Source organism: Amaranthus tricolor, chromosome 13, assembly GCF_026212465.1.
Source record: "Amaranthus tricolor cultivar Red isolate AtriRed21 chromosome 13, ASM2621246v1, whole genome shotgun sequence".
Classification (NCBI taxonomy): domain Eukaryota; kingdom Viridiplantae; phylum Streptophyta; class Magnoliopsida; order Caryophyllales; family Amaranthaceae; genus Amaranthus; species Amaranthus tricolor.
In genome coordinates this window covers 11,110,434-11,123,097 of record NC_080059.1, presented here as the reverse complement: position 1 = coordinate 11,123,097, position 12,664 = coordinate 11,110,434, and the positions used below count along the sequence as shown (strand labels likewise).

General features: G+C 33.4%; 2 protein-coding genes across 2 annotated transcripts; one reads left to right on the top strand and one right to left on the bottom strand.

Annotated features, from left to right (window-relative positions):
* Positions 1–295: 295 nt before the first annotated feature.
* LOC130798809 (flowering-promoting factor 1-like protein 2) lies at positions 296–1,134 on the top strand. Its single transcript, XM_057661904.1, has 2 exons — positions 296–634; positions 998–1,134. Exons 1-2 carry the CDS (start codon positions 307–309, stop codon positions 1,132–1,134), a joined length of 465 nt encoding a protein of 154 aa, XP_057517887.1. The 5' UTR covers positions 296–306.
* A 1,582-nt stretch (positions 1,135–2,716) lies between these two features.
* Positions 2,717–12,308, bottom strand: LOC130797819 (replication protein A 32 kDa subunit A-like). Its single transcript, XM_057660587.1, has 10 exons — positions 12,163–12,308; positions 11,969–12,082; positions 5,406–5,503; positions 5,108–5,149; positions 4,953–5,030; positions 3,995–4,073; positions 3,811–3,906; positions 3,631–3,710; positions 3,268–3,336; positions 2,717–3,161 (listed from the first exon to the last, which is right to left on the bottom strand). The coding sequence occupies exons 1-10, from the start codon at positions 12,244–12,246 to the stop codon at positions 3,080–3,082; spliced, it is 822 nt and encodes a 273-aa protein (XP_057516570.1). The 5' UTR covers positions 12,247–12,308; the 3' UTR covers positions 2,717–3,079.
* Positions 12,309–12,664: the final 356 nt, after the last annotated feature.

Here is a 12,664-nt window from a genome sequence, read left to right as displayed (position 1 = left end):
CCCTTAAATTGATAGTGGATTCCTCTATATCTACATTCTTATATTCCAAAGTTTTTTATGATAATTGATAAAAATATTCATTGGTCAAGATATGTATTCTCCCTTGTTTTAGTTGTCCCCTTACTTCTAATTAAAGGCATCTTTATGAACTTCCCCTCTCTATATATAGATGACATGCATTCTCCCTTCTCCCCATCCACTCATTCACCATTGCATCAACCTACAAACATTTCCTTAATATATTCAAACCTCAACCAAACAATAATCTAAAAATAAGTTAAAAAAAGAAGAAAAAGAAAAAGAAAAATGGCAGGAGTATGGATGTTCCAAAATAATGGGGTGATAAGATTGGTGGAGAACCCACAAACAGAGCAACAAGTAGTGATGAGGGGAAGAAGGAAGGTTCTAGTGTTTCTGGCAACAGGACAAGTCATATCTTCCTATATTACTCTTGAAGCAATTCTGAAAAGTCTTGGTCGGGAAATATACTTTGGATCAGATCATGAACTTCACCAATATCATAGGAAGAATTCCATTGATTTGATTTCACTTTCAAGGGACTTCTCCAAGTTTAGTTCTGTGTACATGTATGACATTGTTGTTAAAAATCCTAATCTCTTTGAGTTCGCGACATGTAATAATATCCACGGACCATGGATTGGCTATACCCCTCAAATTATTAAATTATGTAGCTAGGGTTTGTACTTGTACGTGTTTGCATGCAAGTAATAGTACTCCTATTTATAAATACATTGTCGTCCTCTATCATATATCTCGTACTTTTATGTATTATATATCTATACATATTTTTATCTAAAAAAATATTTTTATATATATTGTTATTAATAAACTTAGAAAACTAAAAAAAAAAACAAATTTCTAAATCTTAAAAATACACCCTTAACTAAATAGGTGCATAAAATTACACCCTTTAAACTCTCTCATGCTTAGTCTTGCTTGTCTTCAAACAAATTCTGCGAACAATAATTGGAAAAAGGGCTAAATATGGAGTCATCCAGAGTAGTGAAACATAATTCGCTATCTGCTTTTATGGGGCATTTCATGCCTCATAGAAATATTGTCTGTACTTTGGCATGCATGGCGCGCACTCCTCGTGAAGCTTCTTCTCAATAGTGGTATAATTGACCTAGGCTTTATTATCCAAGGTGTTTCTAGAGTGGTAGACGGCGTGCAAGACCTTATCTTTACTATGACCTAAAATTGCGTTAATAGCATAATGATAGAGGGTTTCAAGGGTCGTTCAAAAACTATACCCTTCTAATCTAACATATTTGTAAGTTAATCTTAAGCGCTTGAAAACGATCGCCAAATACTTACGATGTTAAGAACAAACAACAATGAGCAAAAATAAGTTTGACAAAGTAACAAACAAGGACACAAAAATTTAAGGAGGTTCACCCAATGATGGCTACGTCCTCCGTGGTGTGTAGTTATGTTTATATTATATCAAATGAATACAAACAACACTTCAATATGAAGAATTACAATTGAGATAGAGATAACAACAATAGGCTATGTGTTTGGCTTAAGGGTTGTGTTTGATGTGTTTTTACATACTTGAAGTGTGGGTATGAGAGCCCTATTTATAGTGCTAGGTACTTGAAGATGAATGGCTCACATAAATACATAGTTAATTTAGGGTAATGAATACTATGAAATAACTCTAAGAACTTGAAAAGGCATTATCTCAAGAGTCACACACATGAGACTCTTCACCTTAATCTTCATTAACACCAATAATTCCCATGAATACTCTTCACCTTATTACACCCTTTTGGATTCCACAACTCAAGAGTCACACACATGAATTCAACTCTTTAATGTGCACTCAAGTCACACATTAGTATACTATCATTTATAATCACATTAGTATACTACCATTCATAACAGCGCTACCTAATAATTTTGGTTTCTAAGCTACTTATTTAAAAGTTCAATTACAATCACCGTAAAGATTGAACATGTTCACCGACTTATTAACTCCAAAGTGTATAGATATGTATTCTAAATTAAGTTCAATTTCAATAGTTTTTTTAATTCTAAATTTGTAGACTCCGAGTTGATTATATGCCATAAAAAGAAAACTATAATTGATATAACACAATTGGTTTATTTATTAAAGACAAAGATTTTGAAAGTTGAATGATATATTAGCTAGGTGGTTTGTTTAGGCATTTGGTCTCTTCTCAATGTTATTAGTGATTAGAATAAGGAGATCAATCTTGTAATAAAATTTTGATTGATAATGAAAGTTCTACACAAATGAATATACTCCAAAACGATTCATAAAAACATCAAAATATAAAAACTCACGAAAAAATCAACAATAAAATAGACTCTAATTTTACTCGACAAAAACAAAATTTAATTAAGGTAAAAACTTGCCTATATTTCGAGTCAAGGTTAGTAAAACTCAAAAAATAAATCTTGCTAATCCACAAATAACAATGAACAAGTTTTTAATCTTTATGGACAAGCAAGAAGGAAGAACGGAGAGAGGAAAACAAGAAAGGAAGAAAGAACGAAGAAAAGGCAAGCAAAATATCAAAACGACAAAAATGAGAATTTGAAATATTGGGCCAAACTCACATAACACGCCTAGGAGAGAAACTCGGATTCAAAATAAATTATTGTAATCTAAATCTATTTGACTTCTTTCCATTTAAATACTAATAATGGAACGCCACCCCGCAAGTATCAACCAATTTTTGTAATGAAAATCATCAAAATATTAGTTGTACAAAAATAAAAGCAAAAATGGAGGGATAGACCTAGACCGGGCAATATATATCAATATTTTATAGTAATATAGTAAGTAATACTCTAATCATTTTCAACTAGGGAAGCCCAAACTTGTGAAAAATTAACATGTTCAGCCAAGTACTCCTACTATACAATAGCTGAATTTGACCATACACTAAATAAACCATCAACAGATAAAAGCTGTCAGCCTTTCACTAAACACTAAACAAAATGAGATTCAAAGCTTCAGCAGCAATACATTGTAATCACAGAATTCTCTTTTTTGACTTTCCCATCATGGAAAGAGTTTTAAGGCTCAAGCAGCAGTAGACTTGAAGTGGAAATCATCAATGGTGGAGTATATCAAGCCTTCATCCTCTAGACAAGTGATGGATTCCCTATATAAGCAAGAAAACAAAGGTCATGTGTAAATGTAAAATATTAAAATCTCTAACCAAAGATTTTTTGAGGGGGATAATCAAAGTGATGGAGGAAAGGAGTTACATTATTTTCTCCATCGGGACCTTCAAATGCCTTGCTATTTCATCCCTGTGTACACCCTTTTCTTGAGCCCTGAAATATATGCAAGCTTTCAGTAAATTCAGCATCTAAGACTTACCTTTCGTTGCTCTTCCCTTCCTTTCCTTCCCGTCTCTTCTTCTCCCCTTTCTTTCTTTTCTCTCCAAAATTGTTATCCAAATACACTCTTAATTACTTTAAAACGTAAAACTAGATGCCAATCCAATCATTTCAAAAAAAAAAATCACACCCTCAACTCAGTGAAGAGAAACAAGGGGGGAATCTGACAAAGGAAAACAGCAGAGCAGAGCGAAAAAGTAGAACATCTAAAGTGATTCCACTACTTACAAACTTGAAGACTGCTGCAGAAAATCAAGAATCCTTTGGTCAATGTCTTTAAGCCCATCAACACTCATCTGCATTGAGACCTACAGAGGGAAAAAAATGATTAAAAATTGGAGTGGAAAGTGGAACACTTGACAGGAGGGATTTTAGGGATGAACACAGAAACTGGCATCTCAAGCTTACTTGATTAAGTGGAGATGAGAGGAACTCATTGGATTCAACTTTAACTGGGGTACTTTGTGATGATTCAATCTTCACATTTTGAAGAGAGTCACCTTTCTACAAAAGGAGAAAATAGCATAGTCAGAACAATGTCAATTGAAATACAATTTTCCTGAACATCAGGAATCTAAGAGTGAAAATTTACCTGTGACTTATTATTCAAAAGATGCTGGTGAATGCACTCTACTTGATGGAGTGTAATTTCATTGAAATCAGTAACAGGCCTGCAAACACAAATTCCAAGAGCTTAATTTTGCCCATATTGCTCATTTGTAATTTAGACTTTTAGTTTTCAAACAAGACCAAATTGTTTCAGGTAAGGGAGGGCCTTCAATGATAACTTTAATCCTCCACCCCTCAAGTTAACAATATTCCATTTCAAGCGACAAAAAGTGTTGTAAAGTTTGTATTGATAAGATTTGTATAAATAAGATCAATTTATCAAGCACATAATTTTTGCAAGTCACCTATTGAATTTCATCACTTCAAAGTGTCGATGCCAAAGTAGGTAATCGTGGTAGTACATCTACATATTTGCAAGTTTTACTGTCTATTAACATGTTTATGCTACCATAGAGGGAAAAATACTGGACAAGCATCTTTATAGATTGGTGTCCACTACTGTTACCAAACATATTAAAATTGAAAAAATTACCTAGAATGATCCAATATTTTTATGATTTTTCTACAATAATCCCACCTATTAATTAAACCATAAATAATCCCAATTTTTTAGAGTATTTGCCTAGAGCAAATATGGGTAACCGGATGACCTATTGTAGTAAGTATTATTTTTTAAAACAATATAAATTAATATTGAAAAAAAAGTAAAAATGTTAAAAATTTTTTAGAATTTCTATGTAAATTTTCAAAAATTTTCTCTAATTTTCTATTAAAGTTTAATTTTTTTTTTTTAGTGAATTACCTACTATAGCAAGTCATCCGGTTACCCGAATTTACTCTAATTACTCTAGGAAAACACCGCATAAAGTTGGAATTATTCATGGTTAATCAATAGGTGAGATTATTGTAGGAAAATCATAAAAAAGGTTGATTATTCTAGGTAATTTTTCCTTAAAAATCTAGTACGAATTTAGACTGACCGCAAGTTAAAAACAACTATTTCTGCAGTGCCTCTAGAGCTCTTCAAGTGCCCAACAAGCCGTACATACATGCCATCTCTGTAACAAAAAAACCACTTTAAATTACCATTAGTCATTAAGCTTAAAAACCATACTTATATTACATAATAACTTACTCTACAACTTCCATTTGCTTTCTGTCAAACGCTTCATTGAGCCTGTAGATATGAAATGAACAAGAATGGTGCAAATCATTCAAAATGTAAACAAAAAAGACCCATAAGCTTTAAGATATTCAGAGATTGATCTGGTCAGCATCTACTTCAAATATAACCCTCATTGAACAATTATTAATGCTGTCCTATTACCAAGCTCAATCTCATAATGAAAAAGTCACTATCATAATTAAGATGATCAATGACGAAGCCATGCTGGGTTTTTGACATAAAACAAACCAAGCGAAAAGGAAAATACCATCTTTTGCATCCAATACGACCAGTTCCATCGTCAAGGATGAAAGAAACATCAGTCACTTTCTCAGTTTTATCAAAAACCATTCCCAACAATTTAACCTGAAAACCAAAACATATGATAAATTGATAATGATCACCTAACTCCCAATAGGTAATCCTTTTGAAAATCCTAACATTTGATTAAACTTATCATTCCCATAAAAGCGCAAGAGCATGCAAAGACAAAGTAGGTTTAGGCTAAAGGAGGAATGGGTGTATATAGAAACTTTTACAACATTATGTAACAAAGCAAGCAGAAAGCTTACTAATCACAAGTTTCCTGGTAATTGTATACCCTCAGTTTCAAAATGTCGGTCACGTTTAATTTCTATGCTCAAAACCATCAACTTCTAGCCTTGAAGGGTCTATTGTCCCCATGTTAATTTCACTTCTAAGCTCAATCCGTACACATTTAGGTGTCGTTTGTATAGAAATTGCACATGTGATGGAATGGTACTAGTTAAAAAAATAGAAATAACGATAAGTCTACTTATTGTTTGTTTACTATGACGAAGATAAAAGGAAAAAAGTTTTTGATGCATATGGTATTTGATTTCGCTAGATTTAGAGAGGTAACAAACAAGTCGTAACATTTACCCTCAAAAAAATCAATGGTTATCAATATCATTACCCAGGAAACAGCTCATTGTTTCAGTTTCCTATCCAAAAAATAAAAAAATTTACCAAATGAACCCTAAGTGTCATCCACCATTTTCTCTCACATTTTTACTACCTAATATAGTATTTGTTACTTATTACTAGCTAGGTTCTTTTATCTTTATCCACAATCAGATAGGTTCGAAACGTTCGTCCATCTACTCTATTTTGAAATATTTTGAAGAATTTTATCCACAAGAAATTGAGAAAATAACTCGTCTCACGGGATTCTATGTTTATGTGCATTCATGACTATATTCAATGTAATCATTGACTTTTACGTCATCATTTTTACTCATTCTGAATACTATTTTTACCACTTTGTTAGTGCATATAACATATCCTATAAATATTCTATTCTATCACACCTAACATTTTTTCAAAATAATTTTACCTCAATTACTCTAAAGATTTGGATTTAATTAATACATGTTTATTATTGGACGTACACCTCCTGCCAGCTCAGCAGGAGGGTATTAGGGTCCTTTCCTTTATTTTTTCTGTATTTTTCTTCTTCATGTATATATAGCTTCCCCTTTCCCTTTGTAAAGTTAGTTTTTCAATTTTCCAGATTTGCAATTAATAAAAGCTTTCTCTTCTTCCTTTTCCTGCTTCTGTTGAATATATGAATTAGCCTTGTACCTTCGTCTGAATCATCATCTTTATCATGGTATCAAGAGCAAGGTCGATCGATCAATCTTCCGATTTCAGGCGATTTTCCATTTTTGCATGATTACCCTTGATTTGAGATAAGTTTTATTTTTTTTTTCTTCTCTCATTGCTGTTTTTTTTTTTGGAAATCTGCTTTCTTGATTTCTTTCCCTTTCTCCGTTCTTCCCTGTTGGTTTTATCCCTCTTCTGTTCTTCAAGCAAAAAAATATGTCCACAGAATCACATCAATCTACTCAATCTGCTAATTTTGCTCGTGTTCTCCCAAACAATGATCCCTCTAGTGTGTACTATATTCATCCTTCCGATTACACACCCCAACTTCTTGTTACTTCTAAATTTAATGGCACTGGTTTTCACAATTGGAAAAAATGTATTTTAATGGCTTTTTCTGCCAGAAACAAACTTGATTTCCTTCATGCAACTCTTCCTAAACCTGACACAACACATTCTAACTATTCTTCCTGGATTAGATGTAATGACATGATAATGTCATGGATTATCTTTAATCTTGATCCAAGAATTGCAGAAAGTGTTATGTCTTTAAGCACTGCCTCTGATATTTGGCAAGATTTTGAAGAAAGATTTGCTTATAGTTCTCATACTAAGATCTATAATCTGGAGAAACAGTTGGCTGACGTTGATCAAGGGAATCTTAGTGTTCTTGACTTTTACACCAAATTCAAGGTTCTTTGGGATGACCTTAATTCTATAGATCCTTTACCTACCTGTACTTGTAACAATTGTACCTGCAATATGACTGGCAGAATTCTTAAACAACAACAGAACAGAAAGCTTATCAGATTCATGATGAAACCCAACGAACAATTCTCAGGCATTAGAAGCAATGTGCTAATGATGAAAGATCTACCACACCTATCAGAAGCTTATAGGTTGTTTGCACAAGAAGAAACTCACAAAGAAATTGCTCAGAATACTACAGTGCATGAACCTTTGGGTTTTGCCATTACTCAAAACAAACCATACAATACTGCTCCCTGCAAATCTCAAAATTACAAATCTTATTCTTTTCCAAATACTGATAGACTAAACACAAATCAAAAGTTCACTCCCAGCACCAAAAGACCATCATCATCTTACTTCTGTACTCATTGCAAAGTACCAGGTCACAGCTATGAAAGATGCTTTAAAATTCATGGTTATCCAGTAGGATTTAAGGGCTTCAAAGACAAAAAGTTTGCAGCCTCGATCCAATCTTCTCAGAGCCCTCAGACTTCTCTTAATGAATCTTCTTTTACTCCAAGTATCAGTGTTGATCAATACAACTACCTAATGGAAGTTCTAAAAAACCAAGCACCTGATTCTTCAATCACAAGTGGAATTACAGACCTTGAAACAAATTATCAGGCTAATCTAGCAGGTATTGTAAGCTTGTTCTCTTGTTCTAACTCTCAGTGGATAATTGATAGTGGGGCTACAGATCACATTTGCAATAATTTAAATTCATTTAGTGATTTTAAATCTTTTACTGGCTCCATAATCATTCCTAATGGAAAAAGGGTTCACATACACCACATTGGCACTATCATTCTCAACTCCAATATTACTTTGCACAATGTTCTACACGCTCCTGATTTTCATTTCAATCTCCTCTCTGTCACTAAGCTTTGTTCAGATATTTCTTCTACAATATACTTTACTCATAACTCTTGTTTCATTCAGGGGCACTCCTTGAAAGAGCCTCCAACTCTTCTTGGTAATCTTGCTGATGGATTATATCTGGTCAAGAACTCTCTGGCTTCTCAGTCCTCTCACAGTGCTCATACGGCCCACACTTCACCTACTACTGTTGCTTCTCGTATCAATAAAGCCCAGCTATGGCACTTAAGATTAGGCCATATTCTTTTCTCACAAATTAAACATGTTATTCCTAATTGTTTTGTAACTGATTGTATTAACAATAGTTTCTGTCACATTTGTCCTGCTGCCAAGCAAACTAGACTTTCTTTTCCCACTAGCTCAATAAAATCTACTAAACCTTTTCAGCTATTACACATAGACCTATGGGGTCCCTATAGAGTTACAACTCACAATAATTGTAATCAATTTGTTACTATAGTTGATGATTACTCAAGGTATACTTGGACACACCTAATCAAATACCAGTCTGATATAGTAACTATTATGCATCAGTTTTTCTTACTTGTGGAAACTCAATTTCAAGAAAAAGTGCAAAAAATAAGATCTAATAATGCTCCTGAAATCTGTGAAGGACAAATGAAAGACTTATTAATCAAAAAGAGAATTTTACATGAAACTAGTTGTGTGAATACTCCTCAACAAAATGGTGTTGTTGAACGAAAACATAGACACCTTCTTGACACAGCAAGAGCTCTATTCTTTCAGGCAAAACTACCCATTCAATATTGGGGTGAATCTCTGCTTTGTGCCACATATCTCATAAATCGTATGCCTTTGAAACCCATAAATTTTCAAACTCCTTACCAGCTTCTATTTCAACACACACCAGATTTTTCCATTCTCAAAACTTTTGGCTGTTTATGTTATAGGACAACACAAAAACAAAATAGAACTAAATTTGATCCACGAGCCGTTCCATGTGTTTTTTTTGGGGTATGCTATTGGTCAAAAAGGGTACAAAGTATTAGATTTACAATCCCATAAAATATGTCTCCAGAGATGTGATTTTCCATGAAATGCACTTCCCTTATCATTTACAGTTTGTTCCTCCTACTTTTTCTTCTGATCTATATCTCCCTTCCTCTACTCCCTTTACACATATGTCTCATTTTGACATTCCTGATGTTTTTCTTAATACAAACATCTTTCCTCAAAACACTTCCTCTCCTGATCCATCTACTACCTTTGATATCTCCTCTTCACAACACATTATTCCACAAGAAAATAAAATCAGACATTCCACCAGACCTAAGAAACCACCTTCTTATTTAAATGACTATCATTGTAACATGAGTATGCCACATTGGTGTAACTTGGTTTCTGACCTTCATGATGTAACTGAAATCAAAGAACCTGAGACTTATGAACAAGCTATTTTAGATTCCAAGTGGATCACTGCTATGAATACAGAAATACAGGCTCTAAAGGATAATCAAACTTGGGAGGAAGTCCCTCTTCCTACAGGAAAAAAGGCCATCCGTTGCAAATGGGTTTACAATATTAAACTAAGGTCAAATGGAGAAATTGAAAGATACAAAGCAAGATTAGTAGCAAAGGGATATACTCAAAAACCTGGGATAGACTTTGATGAAACATTTTCTCCAGTAATCAAGATGCCTACCTTAAGGTGTATTTTAGCTTTGGCTGCACACAATAATTGGACAGTCTATCAATTGGATATCAACAACGCTTTTCTACATGGGGATTTATTTGAGGAAGTTTATATGCATATGCCTAAAGGTATAGCCAACACTAATAATAAAGTTTGCAGATTAAAGAAGTCCATTTATGGTTTAAAACAAGCATCTCGACAATGGTATGCAAAACTAGTCACAGCTCTGCAATCTCAAAGTTTTACTCACTCCAAATCAGATTACTCTTTATTCATCAAAAAATCCAATGGTCAAATTACTATTGCTGCAGTATACGTTGATGACATTGTCCTTACTGGTACTGACTCTAACACCATAACAGCTCTTAAAACACACCTTCATTCCTTGTTCAGCATCAAGGATTTAGGTCCAATAAATTACTTCCTTGGTATGAAAGTTACAAAAACTAATCAAGGTTTCATTTTATCCCAAGCAAAGTTTGCCCAAGATCTCATTAAGTTCAGTGGTTTTGAGATTCAGAAAACATCTCCAACACCTCTGCCTATTAACCTCAAATTACATACTGACAAAGGACATATCATACCCAACCCTTCCCATTATAGGTCTATCATTGGCAAACTCAATTTCCTCACAAATACAAGACCAGATTTGAGCTATGCTGTTCAAACTCTCAGCCAATTCATGCACACTCCTAGAGAACCACACCTAGCTGCTCTACGCCACGTTTTGAAGTATGTTTCTGGTACCCTTACTCAGGGCATTCTTCTCAATGGTGCTCCTAAATTGGTTCTACAAGCCTTTGCTGATGCTGATTGGGCAGCATGTCCCACCACAAGAAGATCTATAACAGGTTATTTGGTATTGTTAGGTCAATCTCCCATTTCATGGAAAAGCAAGAAACAATCAGTTGTTTCCAGGTCTTCGTGTGAATCTGAATACAGAGCCATGGCATCTGCAGCTAGTGAACTCACTTGGTTAGTTCGATTACTTGAAGAATTGGATTGCCAAGAATCCTGTCTTCCATGATAGAACCAAACATATTGAAGTGGATTGCCACTTCACCAGGGATAAAGTGATGGAAGGTTTAATTCAATTAACTTATCTTCTTACCAAGTCTCAACTTGCTGATCTCTTTACCAAAGCCTTGCCTTCTCCTCATTTTAACAAGCTGCTATCCAATCTGGGATTGGTTCCTACACCCAACCCCAGCTTGAAGGGGGGTATTGGACGTACACCTCCTGCCAGCTCAGCAGGAGGGTATTAGGGTCCTTTCATTTATTTGTTTTTTCTGTATTTTTCTTCTTCATGTATATATAGCTTCCCCTTTCCCTTTGTAAAGTTAGTTTTTCAATTTTTCAGATTTGCAATTAATAAAAGCTTTCTCTTCTTCTTCTTTTTCCTGCTTCTGTTGAATATATGAATTAGCCTTGTACCTTCATCTGAATCTATCATCTTTATCATTTATCCCATGGTGAACAAACATGAACAGGGGGATTAGTTGTTAATAAGATAAAGCATGGGAAATTTTATTTTTTTTTTCAAAAAAAATTGTCAAAGATAAGAATCATGAACATGTAAATATGAGGGGGAAAACCTTGTCTTAATTCTTTGATGTGTTCAATTGATTTTCAGAACTCTAAGTCATCATAAGTGTAATGACAAATTCAAAGTAAAAACAAATTACAAAACAAGATGAAAATATGGTAAATTTCAACAAAACTATGAAAAAACATCATATCTCATCCGATTCGAAATTTTTTTTTTCAGTAATTTCTTAAAAAGAAATTTGGAACGCAATTAAAGTAACAAATTGTAATCAGAAAAAGAGCACGTCAATGAGCAGTCCAATCACATATACAAAAACCCTAAATCCGGATTCAAACACAATAAAAACGAACCAATAGAAAAGATGGAAGATAAGTACATTGGTAACATCAACACCATCGATGTTGAAATTGGCTTTATCATCTGTAGATGAAGGAGAGGCTTGACTAATTTGCTTCACTGTTACCGGAATTGTTCCTTGTGGATATCTATTCTGCTCCAACGCCAAAAAAAATGGTAAACAAAAATGGAAAATGCAAAATTAAAAAAGGGAAGAAGAGAAGAAAAGAATACTTTAGCGGTAGATGGCGAGGAATCGGATTGAGTTAACTGAGAAGATGTAAATCCATTTTCATATTGACTCTGAGAAAACATCATTTTTTTAATTTTGAAGAACAGGAATAGGAATAGGGTTTAAACTTGAATTGAATTTCAGAAATGTTAGTTTTTTTAGAGAAATGTTTTTATTACTAATACTAGGGCTTTGGTTTTAGCGCCATTTTTTGCTCTATTTTCCCGCCTTTTTATTTTGGTTTTTTTATATTATAGCAATTATAAGTATGGAAACTCGTGATAAATATAAATTTTAGAATAAGATGCAATAGCATTTTACCGTCATCAAATTAAGGAAGCATAAACTTTTTATAACATAATAATAAATTATTGATTATATATATTCTAACAAAATTTAATTATGTTTTAAAACTGACAGTTTTTACATGTTAAAATTGCTCAATTTAAAATTTTCCAATTTTTTTTATCATATTATATGATTTATAAAACTAGCTATTTTTAA

What these genes read in the sequence shown, in the direction of transcription:
- LOC130798809 (XM_057661904.1), top strand. Translation starts at nt 307, where the DNA reads ATGGCAGGAGTATGGATGTTCCAAAATAATGGGGTGATAAGATTGGTG. An exon ending in TCTCTTTGAGTTCGCGACAT is followed by an intron (nt 635 to 997) that starts GTAATAATATCC and finishes AATTGGAAAAAG; the next exon opens with GGCTAAATATGGAGTCATCC.
- LOC130797819 (XM_057660587.1), bottom strand. Translation starts at nt 12,246, where the DNA reads ATGATGTTTTCTCAGAGTCAATATGAAAATGGATTTACATCTTCTCAG. An exon ending in CCTCGCCATCTACCGCTAAA is followed by an intron (nt 12,083 to 12,162) that starts GTATTCTTTTCT and finishes GCGTTGGAGCAG; the next exon opens with AATAGATATCCACAAGGAAC. An exon ending in CGTATTGGATGCAAAAGATG is followed by an intron (nt 5,150 to 5,405) that starts GTATTTTCCTTT and finishes TCATATCTACAG; the next exon opens with GCTCAATGAAGCGTTTGACA.